At 54.6% G+C, this 16,764-nt stretch overlaps 1 protein-coding gene across 1 annotated transcript in view; it reads right to left on the reverse strand.

The window, feature by feature from the left end:
• The window catches only part of LOC144459678 (uncharacterized), an 89,943-nt gene that overhangs the window by 14,831 nt on the left and 58,348 nt on the right, over window positions 1–16,764 (reverse strand). The window contains exon 13 of the mRNA XM_078164117.1: window positions 10,863–10,982. Coding sequence (XP_078020243.1) covers window positions 10,863–10,982 — 120 coding nt within the window. The remainder of the gene's footprint in view (window positions 1–10,862; window positions 10,983–16,764) is intronic.

Consider the following 16,764-nt stretch of genomic DNA (forward strand, 5'->3'; position numbering starts at 1 on the left):
GCAGTTGTTGGTGCTACAGTTGTAGGGGTTGCCGTTGTCAGTGCAGCAGTTGTAGGTGCAGCTGTCGTTGGTGCAGCAGTTGTAGGTGCTACCGTTGTAGGTGCGACAGTTGTGGGTGAAGCAGTCGTAGGTGCTGACGTTGTAGGTGCAGCAGTTGAAGGGGCTGCTGTAGTCTGTGCACCTGTTGTAGGTGCAGCTGTAGTTGGTGCAGCAGTTGTAGGTGCTACCGTTGGAGGTGCGGCAGTTGTGGGTGATGCAGTCGTAGGTGATGAAGTTGTAGGTGCAGCAGTTGAAGGGGCTGCTGTAGTCTGTGTAGCTGTTGTAGGTGCAGCTGTCATTGGTGCAGCAGTTGTAGGTGCTACTGTTGTAGGTGAGGCAGTTGTGTGTGACGCACTTGTAAGTGCAGCAGTTGTCGGAGTTGCAGTTGAAGGTGCAGCAGTGGTAGGTGCAGCAGTTGAAGGTGCAGGTGTCGTTAGTGCAGCAGTTGTAGGTGCTATTGTTGTAGGTGCAGCAGTTGTGTGTGATGCAGTCGTAGGTGTAGAAGTTGTCGGGACAGCTGTTGTAGATGCTATAAGTGTAGTGGCTGCAGTTGTTGGAGCGGCATTTGATGGTGCAGCAGTGGTCAGGGCAGCAGTAGTCGGAGCAGCAGTTGAAGGTGCAGCAGTGGTCGGGACTGCAGTTGTTGGTGCTACAGTTGTAGGGGCAGCAGTTGTCAGTTCAGCAGTTGTAGGGGCTGCTGTAGTCTGTACAGCAGTTGTAGGTGCTACCATTGTAAATGCAGCAGTTGTCTGTGCTACAGTTGTAGGGGCTGCAGTTGACGGTGCAGCAGTGGTAGGGGCAGCAGTTGTCGGGGCTGCAGTTAAAGGTGCAGCAGTGGTAGATGCAACAGTTGTTGGTGCAGCTGTTGTTGGTTCAGCAGTTGTAGGTGCTACCGTTGTAGGTGCAGCAGTTGTCAGTGCTACAGTTGTAGGGACTGCTGTTGTCGGTGCAGCAGTTGTAGTTGTAGCTGTCGTTGGTGCAACAGTTGTCGGTGCTATCGTTGTAGGTGTGGCAGTCGTGTGTGATGCAGTTGTAGGTGCAACAGTTGTGGGAGCAACAGTGGTTTGTGCAGCTGTTGTAGGTGCTGCAGTGGTAGGCGCTGCAGTAGTCGGAGTAGCAGTTGAAGGTGCAGCAGTGGTCGGGACAGCAGTTGTTGGTGCTACAGTTGTAGGAGCTGCCGTTGTCAGTGCAGCAGTTGTAGGTGCAGCTGTCGTTGGTGCAGCAGTTGTAGGTGCTACCATTGTAGGTGCGGAAGTTGTGGGTGAAGCAGTCGTAGGTGCTGACGTTGTAGGTGCAGCAGTTGTGTGTGATGCAGTCGTAGGTGCAGAAGTTGTAGGGGCAGCTGTTGTAGGTGCTACAAGTGTAGTGGCTGCAGTTGTTGGAGCGGCATTTGATGGTGCAGCGGTGGTCAGGGCAGCAGTAGTCGGAGCAGCAGTTGAAGGTGCAGCAGTGGTCGGGACTGCAGTTGTTGGTGCTACAGTTGTAGGGGCAGCCGTTGTCAGTTCAGCTATTGTAGGTGCAGCTGTTGTTGGTGCAGCAGTTGTAGGTGCTACCGTTGTAGGTGAGGCAGTTGTGTGTGACGCAGTTGTAGGTGCAGCAGTTGTCGGAGTTGCAGTTGAAGGTGCAGCAGTGGTGGAGGAAGCAGTTGTTGGTGCAGCAGTTGAAGGTGCAGCTGTCGTTGGTGCAGCAGTTGTAGGTGCTACCGTTGTAGGTGAGGCAGTTGTGTGTGACGCAGTTGTAGGGGCTGCAGTTGTCGGTGCAGCAGTGGTAGGGGCAGCAGTTGTCGGGGCTGCAGTTGAAGGTGCAGCAGTTGTTGGTGCAGGTGTTGTTGGTTCAGCAGTTGTAGGTGCTACCGTTGTAGGTGCAGCAGTTGTCGGTGCTACAGTTGTAGGGGCTGCCGTTGTCGGTGTAGCAGTTGTAGGTGTAGCTGTCGTTGGTGCAGCAGTTGTGGGTGCCACTGTTGTAGGAGCGGCAGTTGTAGTTGTAGCTGTCGTTGGTGCAGCAGTTGTAGGTGCTACCGTTGTAGGTGAGGCAGTTGTGTGTGACGTAGTTGTAGGTGCAGCAGTTGTCGGAGTTGCAGTTGAAGGTGCAGCAGTGGTAGGGGTAGCAGTTGTAGGTGCTAGAGTTGTCGGGGCTGCAGTTGAAGGTGCAGCACTGGTAGGTGCAGCAGTTGTCGGTGCGGCTGTTGTTGGTGCTGTCGTTGTAGGTGGAGCAGTTGTTGATGCAGCAGTTGTTGGTGCTACAGTTGTAGGAGCTGCCGTTGTCGGTGCAGCAGTTGTTGGGTTTGCTGTAGTCTGTGCAGCTGTTGTTGGTGCAGCAGTTGTAGGTGCTACCGTCGTAGGAGCAGTTGTTGTGGGTGACGCAGTAGTAGGAGCAGCAGTTGTCGGTGCAGCAGTGGTAGGTGCAGCAGTTGTAGGTGCAGCAGTTGTTGGAGCAGCAGTCGAAGGTGCAGCAGTGGTAGCGGCAGCAGTCGTCATAGCAGAAGTTGTAGGTGCCGCAGTTGTTGTAGCGGCAATTGTATGTGCAGCAGTGGTAGGTGCTGAAGTTGTAGGTGCAGCTGTTGTAGGAGCAGCAATTGTAGCTGCAGCTGTTGTAGGTGCCGCAGTCGTAGGTGCTGCAGTTGTGGGAGGAACAGTTGTTTGTCCAACTGTTGTAGGTGCTGCAGTGGTAGGCGCTGCAGTAGTCGGAGTAGCAGTTGAAGGTGCAGCAGTGGTCGGGACAGCAGTTGTTGGTGCTACAGTTGTAGGGGCTGCCGTTGTCAGTGCAGCAGTTGTAGGTGCAGCTGTCGTTGGTGCAGCAGTTGTAGGTGCTACCGTTGTAGGTGCGGAAGTTGTGGGTGAAGCAGTCGTAGGTGCTGACGTTGTAGGTGCAGCAGTTGTGTGTGATGCAGTCGTAGGTGCAGAAGTTGTAGGGGCAGCTGTTGTAGGTGCTACAAGTGTAGTGGCTGCAGTTGTTGGAGCGGCATTTGATGGTGCAGCGGTGGTCAGGGCAGCAGTAGTCGGAGCAGCAGTTGAAGGTGCAGCAGTGGTCGGGACTGCAGTTGTTGGTGCTACAGTTGTAGGGGCAGCCGTTGTCAGTTCAGCAGTTGTAGGGGCTGCTGTAGTCTGTGCAGCTGTTGTAGGTGCAGCTGTTGTTGGTGCAGCAGTTGTAGGTGCTACCGTTGTAGGTGAGGCAGTTGTGTGTGACGCAGTTGTAGGTGCAGCAGTTGTCGGAGTTGCAGTTGAAGGTGCAGCAGTGGTGGGGGAAGCAGTTGTTGGTGCAGCAGTTGAAGGTGCAGCTGTCGTTGGTGCAGTAGTTGTAGGTGTTACCGTTGTAGGGGAGGCAGTTGTCTGTGCTACAGTTGTAGGGGCTGCAGTTGTCGGTGCAGCAGTGGTAGGGGCAGCAGTTGTCGGGGCTGCAGTTGAAGGTGCAGCAGTGGTACGTACAACAGTTGTTGGTGAAGGTGTTGTTGGTTCAGCAGTTGCAGGTGCTACCGTTGTAGGTGCAGCAGTTGTCGGTGCTACAGTTGTAGGGGCTGCCGTTGTCGGTGCAGCAGTTGTAGGTGTAGCTGTCGTTGGTGCGGCAGTTGTGCGTGCTACCGTTGTAGGTGTGGCAGTTGTGTGTGATGCAGTTGTAGGTGCAGCAGTTGTGGGAGCAACAGTGGTTTGTGCAGCTGTTATAGGTGCTGCAGTGGTAGGCGCTGCAGTAGTCGGAGTAGCAGTTGAAGGTGCAGCAGTGGTCGGGACAGCAGTTGTTGGTGCTACAGTTGTAGGGGTTGCCGTTGTCAGTGCAGCAGTTGTAGGTGCAGCTGTCGTTGGTGCAGCAGTTGTAGGTGCTACCGTTGTAGGTGCGACAGTTGTGGGTGAAGCAGTCGTAGGTGCTGACGTTGTAGGTGCAGCAGTTGAAGGGGCTGCTGTAGTCTGTGCACCTGTTGTAGGTGCAGCTGTAGTTGGTGCAGCAGTTGTAGGTGCTACCGTTGTAGGTGTGGCAGTTGTGGGTGATGCAGTCGTAGGTGATGAAGTTGTAGGTGCAGCAGTTGAAGGGGCTGCTGTAGTCTGTGTAGCTGTTGTAGGTGCAGCTGTCAATGGTGCAGCAGTTGTAGGTGCTACCGTTGTAGGTGAGGCAGTTGTGTGTGACGCAGTTGTAAGTGCATCAGTTGTCGGAGTTGCAGTTGAAGGTGCAGCAGTGGTAGGTGCAGCAGTTGAAGGTGCAGGTGTCGTTAGTGCAGCAGTTGTAGGTGCTATTGTTGTAGGTGCAGCAGTTGTGTGTGATGCAGTCGTAGGTGTAGAAGTTGTAGGGGCAGCTGTTGTAGGTGCTACAAGTGTAGTGGCTGCAGTTGTTGGAGCGGCATTTGATGGTGCAGCAGTGGTCAGGGCAGCAGTAGTCGGAGCAGCAGTTGAAGGTGCAGCAGTGGTCGGGACTGCAGTTGTTGGTGCTACAGTTGTAGGGGCTGCCGTTGTCAGTGCAGCAGTTGTAGGAGCTGTTGTAGTCTGTGCAGCTGTTGTAGGTGCAGCTGTCGTTTGTGCAGCCGTTGTAGGTGCTACCGTTGTAGGTGAGGCAGTTGTGTGTGACACAGTTGTAGGTGCAGCAGTTGTCGGAGTTGCAGTTGAAGGTGCAGCAGTGGTAGGGGCAGCAGTTGAAGGTGCAGCTGTCGTTGGTGCAGCAGTTGTAGGTGCTACCGTTGTAGGTGAGGCAGTTGTGTGTGACGCAGTTGTAGGGGCTGCAGTTGTCGGTGCAGCAGTGGTAGGGGCAGCAGTTGTCGGGGCTGCAGTTGAAGGTGCAGCAGTGTTAGGTGCAACAGTTGTTGGTGCAGGTGTTGTTGGTTCAGCAGTTGTAGGTGCTACCGTTGTAGGTGCAGCAGTTGTCGGTGCTACAGTTGTAGGAGCTGCCGTTGTCGGTGTAGCAGTTGTAGGTGTAGCTGTCGTTGGTGCAGCAGTTGTGGGTGCTACCGTTGTAGGTGTGGCAGTTGTGTGTGATGCAGTTGTAGGTGCAGCAGTTGTGGGAGCAACAGTGGTTTGTGCAGCTGTTGTAGGTGCTGCAGTGGTAGGCGCTGCAGTAGTCGGAGCAGCAGTTGAAGGTGCAGCATTGGTTGGGACAGCAGTTGTTGGTGCTACAGTTGTAGGGGCTGCCGTTGTCAGTGCAGCAGTTGTAGGGGCTACTGTAGTCTGTGCAGCTGTTGTAGGTGCAGCTGTCGTTGGTGCAGCCGTTGTAGTTGCTACCGTTGTAGGTGCGGCAGTTGTGTGTGATGCAGTCTTAGCTGCAGCAGTCGAAGGTCCAGAAGTTGTAGGAGCAGCTGTTGTCTGTGCTACAGTTGTAGGGGCTGTAGTTGGCAGTGCAGCAGTGGCAGGGGCAGCAGTTGTCGGGGCTGCAGTTGAAGGTGCAGCAGTGGTAGGTGCAACAGTTGTTGGTGCAGGTGTTGTTGGTTCAGCAGTTGTAGGTGCTACCGTTGTAGGTGCAGCAGTTGTCAGTGCTACAGTTGTACGGGCTGCCGTTGTCGGTGCAGCAGTGGTAGGTGTAGCTGTTGTTGGTGCAGCAGTTGTGGGTGCTACCGTTGTAGGTGTGGCAGTTGTGTGTGATGCAGTTGTAGGTGCAGCAGTTGTGGGAGCAACAGTGGTTTGTGCAGCTGTTGTAGGTGCTGCAGTGGTAGGCGCTGCAGTAGTCGGAGCAGCAGTTGAAGGTGCAGCAGTGGTCTGGACAGCAGTTGTTGTTGCTACAGTTGTAGGGGCTGCCGTTGTCAGTGCAGCAGTTGTAGGGGCTGCTGTTGTCTGTGCAGCTGTTGTAGGTGCAGCTGTCGTTGGTGCAGCAGTTGTAGGTGCTACCGTTGTAGGTGCGGCAGTTGTGGGTGAAGCAGTCGTAAGTGCTGACATTGTAGGTGCAGCAGTTGAAGGGGCTGCTGTAGTCTGTGCAGCTGTCGTTGGTGCAGCAGCTGTAGGTGACACTGTTGTAGGTGCGGCAGTTGTGGGTGACGCAGTTGTAGCTGCTGAAGTTGTAGGTGCAGCAGTTGAAGGAGCTGCAGTAGTCTGTGCACCTGTGGTGGGTGCAGCTGTCGTTGGTGCAGCAGTTGTCGGTGCTACCGTTGTAGGTGAGGCAGTTGTGTGTGACACAGTTGTAGGTGCAGCAGTTGTCGGAGTTGCAGTTGAAGGTGCAGCAGTGGTAGGGGCAGCAGTTGAAGGTGCAGCTGTCGTTGGTGCAGCAGTTGTAGGTGCTACCGTTGTAGGTGAGGCAGTTGTGTGTGACGCAGTTGTAGGGGCTGCAGTTGTCGGTGCAGCAGTGGTAGGGGCAGCAGTTGTCGGGGCTGCAGTTGAAGGTGCAGCAGTGTTAGGTGCAACAGTTGTTGGTGCAGGTGTTGTTGGTTCAGCAGTTGTAGGTGCTACCGTTGTAGGTGCAGCAGTTGTCGGTGCTACAGTTGTAGGAGCTGCCGTTGTCGGTGTAGCAGTTGTAGGTGTAGCTGTCGTTGGTGCAGCAGTTGTGGGTGCTACCGTTGTAGGTGTGGCAGTTGTGTGTGATGCAGTTGTAGGTGCAGCAGTTGTGGGAGCAACAGTGGTTTGTGCAGCTGTTGTAGGTGCTGCAGTGGTAGGCGCTGCAGTAGTCGGAGCAGCAGTTGAAGGTGCAGCATTGGTTGGGACAGCAGTTGTTGGTGCTACAGTTGTAGGGACTGCCGTTGTCAGTGCAGCAGTTGTAGGGGCTGCTGTAGTATGTGCAGCTGTTGTAGGTGCAGCTGTCGTTGGTGCAGCCGTTGTAGGTGCTACCGTTGTAGGTGCAGCAGTTGTGTGTGATGCAGTCGTAGCTGCAGCAGTCGAAGGTCCAGAAGTTGTAGGAGCAGCTGTTGTCTGTGCTACAGTTGTAGGGGCTGTAGTTGGCAGTGCAGCAGTGGTAGGGGCAGCAGTTGTCGGGGCTGCAGTTGAAGGTGCAGCAGTGGTCGGTGCAACAGTTGTTGGTGCAGGTGTTGTTGGTTCAGCAGTTGTAGGTGCTACCGTTGTAGGTGCAGCAGTTGTCGGTGCTACAGTTGTAGGGGCTGCCGTTGTCGGTGCAGCAGTTGTAGGTGTAGCTGTCGTTGGTGCAGCAGTTGTGGGTGCTACCGTTGTAGGTGTGGCAGTTGTGTGTGATGCAGTTGTAGGTGCAGCAGTTGTGGGAGCAACAGTGGTTTGTGCAGCTGTTGTAGGTGCTGCAGTGGTAGGCGCTGCAGTAGTCGGAGCAGCAGTTGAAGGTGCAGCAGTGGTCGGGACAGCAGTTGTTGGTGCTACAGTTGTAGGGGCTGGCGTTGTCAGTGCAGCAGTTGTAGGGGCTGCTGTTGTCTGTGCAGCTGTTGTAGGTGCAGCTGTCGTTGGTGCAGCAGTTGTAGGTGCTACCGTTGTAGGTGCGGCAGTTGTGGGTGAAGCAGTCGTAGGTGCTGACGTTGTAGGTGCAGCAGTTGAAGGGGCTGCTGTAGTCTGTGCATCTGTTGTAGGTGCAGCTGTAGTTGGTGCAGCAATTGTAGGTGCCACTGTTGTAGGTGCGGCAGTTGTGGGTGAAGCAGTCGTAGGTGATGAAGTTGTAGATGCAGCCGTTGAAGGGGCTGCTGTAGTCTGTGTAGCTGTTGTAGGTGCAGCTGTCATTGGTGCAGCAGTTGTAGGTGCTACCGTTGTAGGTGAGGCAGTTGTGTGTGACGCAGTTGTAAGTGCAGCAGTTGTCGGAGTTGCAGTTGAAGGTGCAGCAGTGGTAGGGGCAGCAGTTGAAGGTGCAGCTATCGTTGGTGCAGCAGTTATAGGTGCTACCGTTGTAGTTGAGGCAGTTGTGTGTGACGCAGTTGTAGGTGCAGCAGTTGTCAGAGTTGCAGTTGAAGGTGCAGCTGTGGTAGGGGCAGCAGTTGTCGTTGCAGCAGTTGTAGGTGCAGCAGTTGAAGGTACAGCTGTTGTTGGTGCAGCAGTTGTGTGTGATGCAGTCGTTGGTGCAGCAGTTGATGGTGCAGCAGTGGTTGGAGCAGCAGTTGTCGGTGCTCCAGTTGTAGGGCCTGCAGTTGTTGGTGTGGCAGTTGATGGTGCAGCAGTGGTAGGGGAGGCAGTTGTCTGTGCTACAGTTGTAGGGGCGGCAGTTGACGGTGCAGCAGTGGTAGGGGCAGCAGTTGTCGGGGCTGCAGTTGAAGGTGCAGCAGTGGTAGGTGCAGCAGTTGTTGGTGCAGCTGTTGTCGGTGCTACAGTTGTCGGTGCTACTGTTGTAGGTGTGGCAGTTGTGTGTGATGCAGTTGAAAGTGCAACAGTTGTGGGAGCAACAGTGGTTTGTGCAGCTGTTGTAGGTGCTGCAGTGGTAGGCGCTGCAGTAGTCGGAGTAGCAGTTGAAGGTGCAGCAGTGGTCGGGACAGCAGTTGTTGGTGCTATAGTTGTAAGGGATGCCGTTGTCAGTGCAGCAGTTGTAGGGGCTGCTGTAGTCTGTGCAGCTGTTGTAGGTGCAGCTGTCGTTGGTGCAGCAGTTGTAGGTGCTACCGTTGTAGGTGCGGCATTTGTGGGTGAAGCAGTCGTAGGTGCTGACGTTGTAGGTGCAGCAGTTGAAGGTACTGCTGTAGTCTGTGCACCTGTTGTAGGTGCAGCTGTAGTTGGTGCAGCAGTTGTAAGTGCCACCGTTGTAGGTGCGGCAGTTGTGGGTGACACGGTCGTAGGTGATGAAGTTGTAGATGCAGCAGTTGAAGGGGCTGCTGTAGTCTGTGTAGCTGTTGTAGGTGCAGCTGTCGTTGGTGCAGCAGTTGTAGGTGCTACCGTTGTAGGTGAGGCAGTTGTGTGTGAAGCAGTTGTAGGTGCAGCAGTTGTTGGAGTTGCAATTGAAGGTGCAGCAGTGGTAGGGGAAGCAGTTGTAGGTGCAGCAGTTGAAGGTGCAGCTGTCGTTGGTGCAGCAGTTGTAGGTACTACCGTTGTAGGGGAGGCAGTTGTCTGTGCTACAGTTGTAGGGGCTGCAGTTGTTGGTGCAGCTGTGGTAGGGGCAGCAGTTGTCGGGGCTGCAGTTGAAGGTGCAGCAGTGGTAGGTGCAACAGTTGTTGGTGCAGGTGTTGTTGGTTCAGCAGTTGTAGGTGCTACTGTTGTAGGTGCAGCAGTTGTCGGTGCTACAGTTGTAGGGGCTGCCGTTGTCGGTGCAGCAGTTGTAGGTGCTGCAGTGGTAGGCGCTGCAGTAGTCGGAGCAGCAGTTGAAGGTGCAGCATTGGTTGGGACAGCAGTTGTTGGTGCTACAGTTGTAGGGACTGCCGTTGTCAGAGCAGCAGTTGTAGGGGCTGCTGTAGTCTGTGCAGCTGTTGTAGGTGCAGCTGTCGTTGGTGCAGCCGTTGTAGGTGCTACCGTTGTAGGTGCAGCAGTTGTGTGTGATGCAGTCGTAGCTGCAGCAGTCGAAGGTCCAGAAGTTGTAGGAGCAGCTGTTGTCTGTGCTACAGTTGTAGGGGCTGTAGTTGGCAGTGCAGCAGTGGTAGGGGCAGCAGTTGTCGGGGCTGCAGTTGAAGGTGCAGCAGTGGTCGGTGCAACAGTTGTTGGTGCAGGTGTTGTTGGTTCAGCAGTTGTAGGTGCTACCGTTGTAGGTGCAGCAGTTGTCGGTGCTACAGTTGTAGGGGCTGCCGTTGTCGGTGCAGCAGTTGTAGGTGTAGCTGTCGTTGGTGCAGCAGTTGTGGGTGCTACCGTTGTAGGTGTGGCAGTTGTGTGTGATGCAGTTGTAGGTGCAGCAGTTGTGGGAGCAACAGTGGTTTGTGCAGCTGTTGTAGGTGCTGCAGTGGTAGGCGCTGCAGTAGTCGGAGCAGCAGTTGAAGGTGCAGCAGTGGTCGGGACAGCAGTTGTTGGTGCTACAGTTGTAGGGGCTGGCGTTGTCAGTGCAGCAGTTGTAGGGGCTGCTGTTGTCTGTGCAGCTGTTGTAGGTGCAGCTGTCGTTGGTGCAGCAGTTGTAGGTGCTACCGTTGTAGGTGCGGCAGTTGTGGGTGAAGCAGTCGTAGGTGCTGACGTTGTAGGTGCAGCAGTTGAAGGGGCTGCTGTAGTCTGTGCATCTGTTGTAGGTGCAGCTGTAGTTGGTGCAGCAATTGTAGGTGCCACTGTTGTAGGTGCGGCAGTTGTGGGTGAAGCAGTCGTAGGTGATGAAGTTGTAGATGCAGCCGTTGAAGGGGCTGCTGTAGTCTGTGTAGCTGTTGTAGGTGCAGCTGTCATTGGTGCAGCAGTTGTAGGTGCTACCGTTGTAGGTGAGGCAGTTGTGTGTGACGCAGTTGTAAGTGCAGCAGTTGTCGGAGTTGCAGTTGAAGGTGCAGCAGTGGTAGGGGCAGCAGTTGAAGGTGCAGCTATCGTTGGTGCAGCAGTTATAGGTGCTACCGTTGTAGTTGAGGCAGTTGTGTGTGACGCAGTTGTAGGTGCAGCAGTTGTCAGAGTTGCAGTTGAAGGTGCAGCTGTGGTAGGGGCAGCAGTTGTCGTTGCAGCAGTTGTAGGTGCAGCAGTTGAAGGTACAGCTGTTGTTGGTGCAGCAGTTGTGTGTGATGCAGTCGTAGGTGCAGCAGTTGATGGTGCAGCAGTGGTTGGAGCAGCAGTTGTCGGTGCTCCAGTTGTAGGGCCTGCAGTTGTTGGTGTGGCAGTTGATGGTGCAGCAGTGGTAGGGGAGGCAGTTGTCTGTGCTACAGTTGTAGGGGCGGCAGTTGACGGTGCAGCAGTGGTAGGGGCAGCAGTTGTCGGGGCTGCAGTTGAAGGTGCAGCAGTGGTAGGTGCAGCAGTTGTTGGTGCAGCTGTTGTCGGTGCTACAGTTGTCGGTGCTACCGTTGTAGGTGTGGCAGTTGTGTGTGATGCAGTTGAAAGTGCAACAGTTGTGGGAGCAACAGTGGTTTGTGCAGCTGTTGTAGGTGCTGCAGTGGTAGGCGCTACAGTAGTCGGAGTAGCAGTTGAAGGTGCAGCAGTGGTCGGGACAGCAGTTGTTGGTGCTATAGTTGTAAGGGATGCCGTTGTCAGTGCAGCAGTTGTAGGGGCTGCTGTAGTCTGTGCAGCTGTTGTAGGTGCAGCTGTCGTTGGTGCAGCAGTTGTAGGTGCTACCGTTGTAGGTGCGGCATTTGTGGGTGAAGCAGTCGTAGGTGCTGACGTTGTAGGTGCAGCAGTTGAAGGTACTCCTGTAGTCTGTGCACCTGTTGTAGGTGCAGCTGTAGTTGGTGCAGCAGTTGTAAGTGCCACCGTTGTAGGTGCGGCAGTTGTGGGTGACACGGTCGTAGGTGATGAAGTTGTAGATGCAGCAGTTGAAGGGGCTGCTGTAGTCTGTGTAGCTGTTGTAGGTGCAGCTGTCGTTGGTGCAGCAGTTGTAGGTGCTACCGTTGTAGGTGAGGCAGTTGTGTGTGAAGCAGTTGTAGGTGCAGCAGTTGTTGGAGTTGCAATTGAAGGTGCAGCAGTGGTAGGGGAAGCAGTTGTAGGTGCAGCAGTTGAAGGTGCAGGTGTCGTTGGTGCAGCAGTTGTAGGTACTACCGTTGTAGGGGAGGCAGTTGTCTGTGCTACAGTTGTAGGGGCTGCAGTTGTCGGTGCAGCTGTGGTAGGGGCAGCAGTTGTCGGGGCTGCAGTTGAAGGTGCAGCAGTGGTAGGTGCAACAGTTGTTGGTGCAGGTGTTGTTGGTTCAGCAGTTGTAGGTGCTACTGTTGTAGGTGCAGCAGTTGTCAGTGCTACAGTTGTAGGGGCTGCCGTTGTCGGTGCAGCAGTTGTAGATGTAGCTGTCGTTGGTGTGGCAGTTGTGGGTGCTACCGTTGTAGGCGTGGCAGTTGTGTGTGATGCAGTTGTAGGTGCAGCAGTGGTCGGGACAGCAGTTGTTGGTGCTACAATTGTAGGTGCTGCCGTTGTCAGTGCAGCAGTTGTAGGTGCAGCTGTCGTTGGTGCAGCAGTTGTAGGTGCTACCGTTGTAGGTGCGGCAGTTGTGGGTGAAGCAGTCGTAGGTGCTGACGTTGTAGGTGCAGCAGTTGAAGGGGCTGCTGTAGTCTGTGCACCTGTTGTAGGTGCAGCTGTAGTTGGTGCAGCAGTTGTAGGTTCTACCGTTGTAGGTGCAGTAGGTGTGGGTGACGCAGTAGTAGTAGCTGCATTTGTCAGTGCAGCTGTTGTAAGTGCAGCAGTTGTTGGTGGAGCAGTCGAATGTGCAGCAGTGGTAGCTGCAGCAGTCGTCATTGCAGCAGTTGTTGGAGCGGCAGTTGTATGTCCTGCACTTGTGGGAGTAACAGTGGTTTGTGCAGCTGTTGTAGGTGCTGCAGTGGTAGGCGTTGCAGTAGTCGGAGCAGTGGTTGAAGGTGCAGCAGTGGTCGGGACAGCAGTTGTTGGTGCTACAGTTGTAGGGGCTGCCATTGTCAGTGCAGCAGTTGTAGGGGCTGCTGTAGTCTGTCCAGCTGTTGTAGGTGCAGCTGTCGGTGGTGCAGCAGTTGTAGGTGCTACCGTTGTAGGTGCTGCAGTTGTGGGTGAAGCAGTCGTAGGTGCTGAAGTTGTAGGTGCAGCAGTTGAAGAGGCTGCTGTAGTCTGTGCAGCTGTTGTTGGTGCAGCAGTTGTAGGTGACACTGTTGTAGGTGCGGCAGTTGTGGGTGACGCAGTTGTAGCTGCTGAAGTTGTAGGTGCAGCAGTTGAAGGGGCTGCAGTAGTCTGTGCACCTGTGGTGGGTGCAGCTGTCGTTGGTGCAGCAGTTGTAGGTGCTACCGTTGTAGGTGAGGCAGTTGTGTGTGACGCAGTTGTAAGGGCTGCAGTTGTCGGTGCAGCAGTGGTAGGAGCAGCAGTTGTCGGGGCTGCAGTTGAAGGTGTAGCAGTGGTAGGTGCAATAGTTGTTGGTGCAGGTGTTGTTGGTTCAGCAGTTGTAGGTGCTACCGTTGTAGGTGCAGCAGTTGTCGGTGCTACAGTTGTAGGGGCTGCCGTTGTCGGTGCAGCAGTTGTAGGTGTAGCTGTCGTTGGTGCAGCAGTTGTGGGTGCTACCGTTGTAGGTGTGGCAGTTGTGTGTGATGCAGTTGTAGGTGCAGCAGTTGTGGGAGCAACAGTGGTTTGTGCAGCTGTTGTAGGTGCTGCAGTGGTAGGCGCTGCAGTAGTCGGAGCAGCAGTTGAAGGTGCAGCATTGGTTGGGACAGCAGTTGTTGGTGCTACAGTTGTAGGGGCTGCCGTTGTCAGTGCAGCAGTTGTAGGGGCTGCTGTAGTCTGTGCAGCTGTTGTAGGTGCAGCTGTCGTTGGTGCAGCCGTTGTAGGTGCTACCGTTGTAGGTGCGGCAGTTGTGTGTGATGCAGTCGTAGCTGCAGCAGTCGAAGGTCCAGAAGTTGTAGGGGCAGCTGTTGTCTGTGCTACAATTGTAGGGGCTGTAGTTGGCAGTGCAGCAGTGGTAGGGGCAGCAGTTGTCGGGGCTGCAGTGGTAGGTGCAACAGTTGTTGGTGCAGGTGTTGTTGGTTCAGCAGTTGTAGGTGCTACCGTTGTAGGTGCAGCAGTTGTCGGTGCTACAGTTGTAGGGGCTGCCGTTGTCGGTGCAGCAGTTGTAGGTGAAGCTGTCGTTGGTGCAGCAGTTGTGGGTGCTACCGTTGTAGGTGTGGCAGTTGTGTGTGATGCAGTTGAAGGTGCAGCAGTTGTGGGAGCAACAGTGGTTTGTGCAGCTGTTGTAGGTGCTGCAGTGGTAGGCGCTGCAGTAGTCGGAGCAGCAGTTGAAGGTGCAGCAGTGGTCGGGACAGCAGTTGTTGGTGCTACAGTTGTAGGGGCTGCCGTTGTCAGTGCAGCAGTTGTAGGGGCTGCTGTTGTCTGTGCAGCTGTTGTAGGTGCAGCTGTCGTTGGTGCAGCAGTTGTAGGTGCTACCGTTGTAGCTTCGGCAGTTGTGGGTGAAGCAGTCGTAGGTGCTGACGTTGTAGGTGCAGCAGTTGAATGGGCTGCTGTAGTCTGTGCATTTGTTGTAGGTGCAGCTGTAGTTTGTGCAGCAATTGTAGGTGCCACTGTTGTAGGAGCAGCAGTTGTAGTTGTAGCTGTCGTTGGTACAGCAGTTGTAGGTGCTACCGTTGTAGGTGAGGCAGTTGTGTGTGACGCAGTTGTAAGTGCAGCAGTTGTCGAAGTTGCAGTTGAAGGTGCAGCAGTGGTAGGGGCAGCAGTTGTCGGTGCAGCAGTGGTAGGTGCAGCAGTTGAAGGTGCAGGTGTCGTTAGTGCAGCAGTCGTAGGTGCTATTGTTGTAGGTGCGGCAGTTGTGTGTGATGCAGTCGTAGGTACAGCAGTCGAAGGTGCAGAAGTTGTAGGGGCAACTGTTGTCGGTGCCACAAGTATAGTGGCTGCAGTTGTTGCAGTTGTTCTTGCTACAGTTGTAGGGGCTGCCGTTGTCTGTTCAGCAGTTGTAGGGGCTGCTGTAGTCTGTGCAGCTGTTGTAGGTGCAGCTGTTGTTGGTGTAGCAGTTGAAGGTGCTACCGTTGTAGGTGAGGCAGTTGTGTGTGACGCAGTTGTAGGTGCAGTAGTTGTCGGAGTTGCAGTTGAAGGTGCATCAGTTGTAGGGGAAGCAGTTGTAGGTGCAGCAGTTGAAGGTGCAGCTGTCGTTGGTGCAGCAGTTGTAAGTGTTACCGTTGTAGGGGAAGCAGTTGTCTGTGCAGCAGTTGTAGGGGCTGCAGTTGTCGGTGCAGCAGTGGTAGGAGCAGCAGTTGTCGGGGCTGCAGTTGAAGGTGCAGCAGTGGTAGGTGCAACAGTTGTTGGTGCAGGTGTTGTTGGTTCAGCAGTTGTAGGTGCTACCGTTGTAGGTGCAGCAGTTGTCGGTGCTACAGTTGTAGGGGCTGCCGTTGTCGGTGCAGCAGTTGTAGGTGTAGCTGTTGTTGGTGCAGCAGTTGTGTGTGCTACCGTTGTAGGTGTGGCAGTTGTGTGTGATGCAGTTGTAGGTGCAGCAGTTGTGGGAGCAACAGTGGTTTGTGCAGCTGTTGTAGGTGCTGCAGTGGTAGGCACTGCAGTAGTCGGAGTAGCAGTTGAAGGTGCAGCAGTGGTCGGGACAGCAGTTGTTGGTGCTACAGTTGTAGGGGTTGCCGTTGTCAGTGTAGCAGTTGTAGGTGCAGCTGTCGTTGGTGCAGCAGTTGTAGGTGCTACCGTTGTAGGTGCAACAGTTGTGGGTGAAGCAGTCGTAGGTGCTGACGTTGTAGGTGCAGCAGTTGAAGGGGCTGCTGTAGTCTGTGCACCTGTTGTAGGTGCAGCTGTAGTTGGTGCAGCAGTTGTAGGTGCTACCGTTGGAGGTGCGGCAGTTGTGGGTGATGCAGTCGTAGGTGATGAAGTTGTAGGTGCAGCAGTTGAAGGGGCTGCTGTAGTCTGTGTAGCTGTTGTAGGTGCAGCTGTCATTGGTGCAGCAGTTGTAGGTGCTACCGTTGTAGGTGAGGCAGTTGTGTGTGACGCAGTTGTAAGTGCAGCAGTTGTCGGAGTTGCAGTTGAAGGTGCAGCAGTGGTAGGTGCAGCAGTTGAAGGTGCAGGTGTCGTTAGTGCAGCAGTTGTAGGTGCTATTGTTGTAGGTGCAGCAGTTGTGTGTGATGCAGTCGTAGGTGTAGAAGTTGTAGGGGCAGCTGTTGTAGATGCTATAAGTGTAGTGGCTGCAGTTGTTGGAGCGGCATTTGATGGTGCAGCAGTGGTCAGGGCAGCAGTAGTCGGAGCAGCAGTTGAAGGTGCAGCAGTGGTCGGGACTGCAGTTGTTGGTGCTACAGTTGTAGGGGCAGCAGTTGTCAGTGCAGCAGTTGTAGGGGCTGCTGTAGTCTGTACAGCAGTTGTAGGTGCTACCATTGTAGATGCAGCAGTTGTCAGTGCTACAGTTGTAGGGGCTGCAGTTGACGGTGCAGCAGTGGTAGGGGCAGCAGTTGTCGGGGCTGCAGTTAAAGGTGCAGCAGTGGTAGATGCAACAGTTGTTGGTGCAGCTGTTGTTGGTTCAGCAGTTGTAGGTGCTACCGTTGTAGGTGCAGCAGTTGTCGGTGCTACAGTTGTAGGGACAGCCGTTGTCGGTGCAGCAGTTGTAGTTGTAGCTGTCGTTGGTGCAACAGTTGTGGGTGCTACCGTTGTAGGTGCGGCAGTTGTGTGTGATGCAGTTGTAGGTGCAACAGTTGTGGGAGCAACAGTGGTTTGTGCAGCTGTTGTAGGTGCTGCAGTGGTAGGCGCTGCAGTAGTCGGAGTAGCAGTTGAAGGTGCAGCAGTGGTCGGGACAGCAGTTGTTGGTGCTACAGTTGTAGGGGCTGCCGTTGTCAGTGCAGCAGTTGTAGGTGCAGATGTCGTTGGTGCAGCAGTTGTAGGTGCTACCGTTGTAGGTGCGGAAGTTGTGGGTGAAGCAGTCGTAGGTGCTGACGTGGTAGGTGCAGCAGTTGTGTGTGATGCAGTCGTAGGTGCAGAAGTTGTAGGGGCAGTTGTTGTAGGTGCTACAAGTGTAGTGGCTGCAGTTGTTGGAGCGGCATTTGATGGTGCAGCGGTGGTCAGGGCAGCAGTAGTCGGAGCAGCAGTTGAAGGTGCAGCAGTGGTCGGGACTGCAGTTGTTGGTGCTACAGTTGTAGGGGCAGCCGTTGTCAGTTCAGCAGTTGTAGGGGCTGCTGTAGTCTGTGCAGCTGTTGTAGGTGCAGCTGTTGTTGGTGCAGCAGTTGTAGGTGCTACCGTTGTAGGTGAGGCAGTTATGTGTGACGCAGTTGTAGGTGCAGCAGTTGTCGGAGTTGCAGTTGAAGGTGCAGCAGTGGTGGGGGAAGCAGTTGTTGGTGCAGCAGTTGAAGGTGCAGCTGTCGTTGGTGCAGCAGTTGTAGGTGTTACCGTTGTAGGGGAGGCAGTTGTCTGTGCTACAGTTGTAGGGGCTGCAGTTGTCGGTGCA

This window comes from Epinephelus lanceolatus, chromosome 22, assembly GCF_041903045.1.
Source record: "Epinephelus lanceolatus isolate andai-2023 chromosome 22, ASM4190304v1, whole genome shotgun sequence".
NCBI lineage: Eukaryota > Metazoa > Chordata > Actinopteri > Perciformes > Serranidae > Epinephelus > Epinephelus lanceolatus.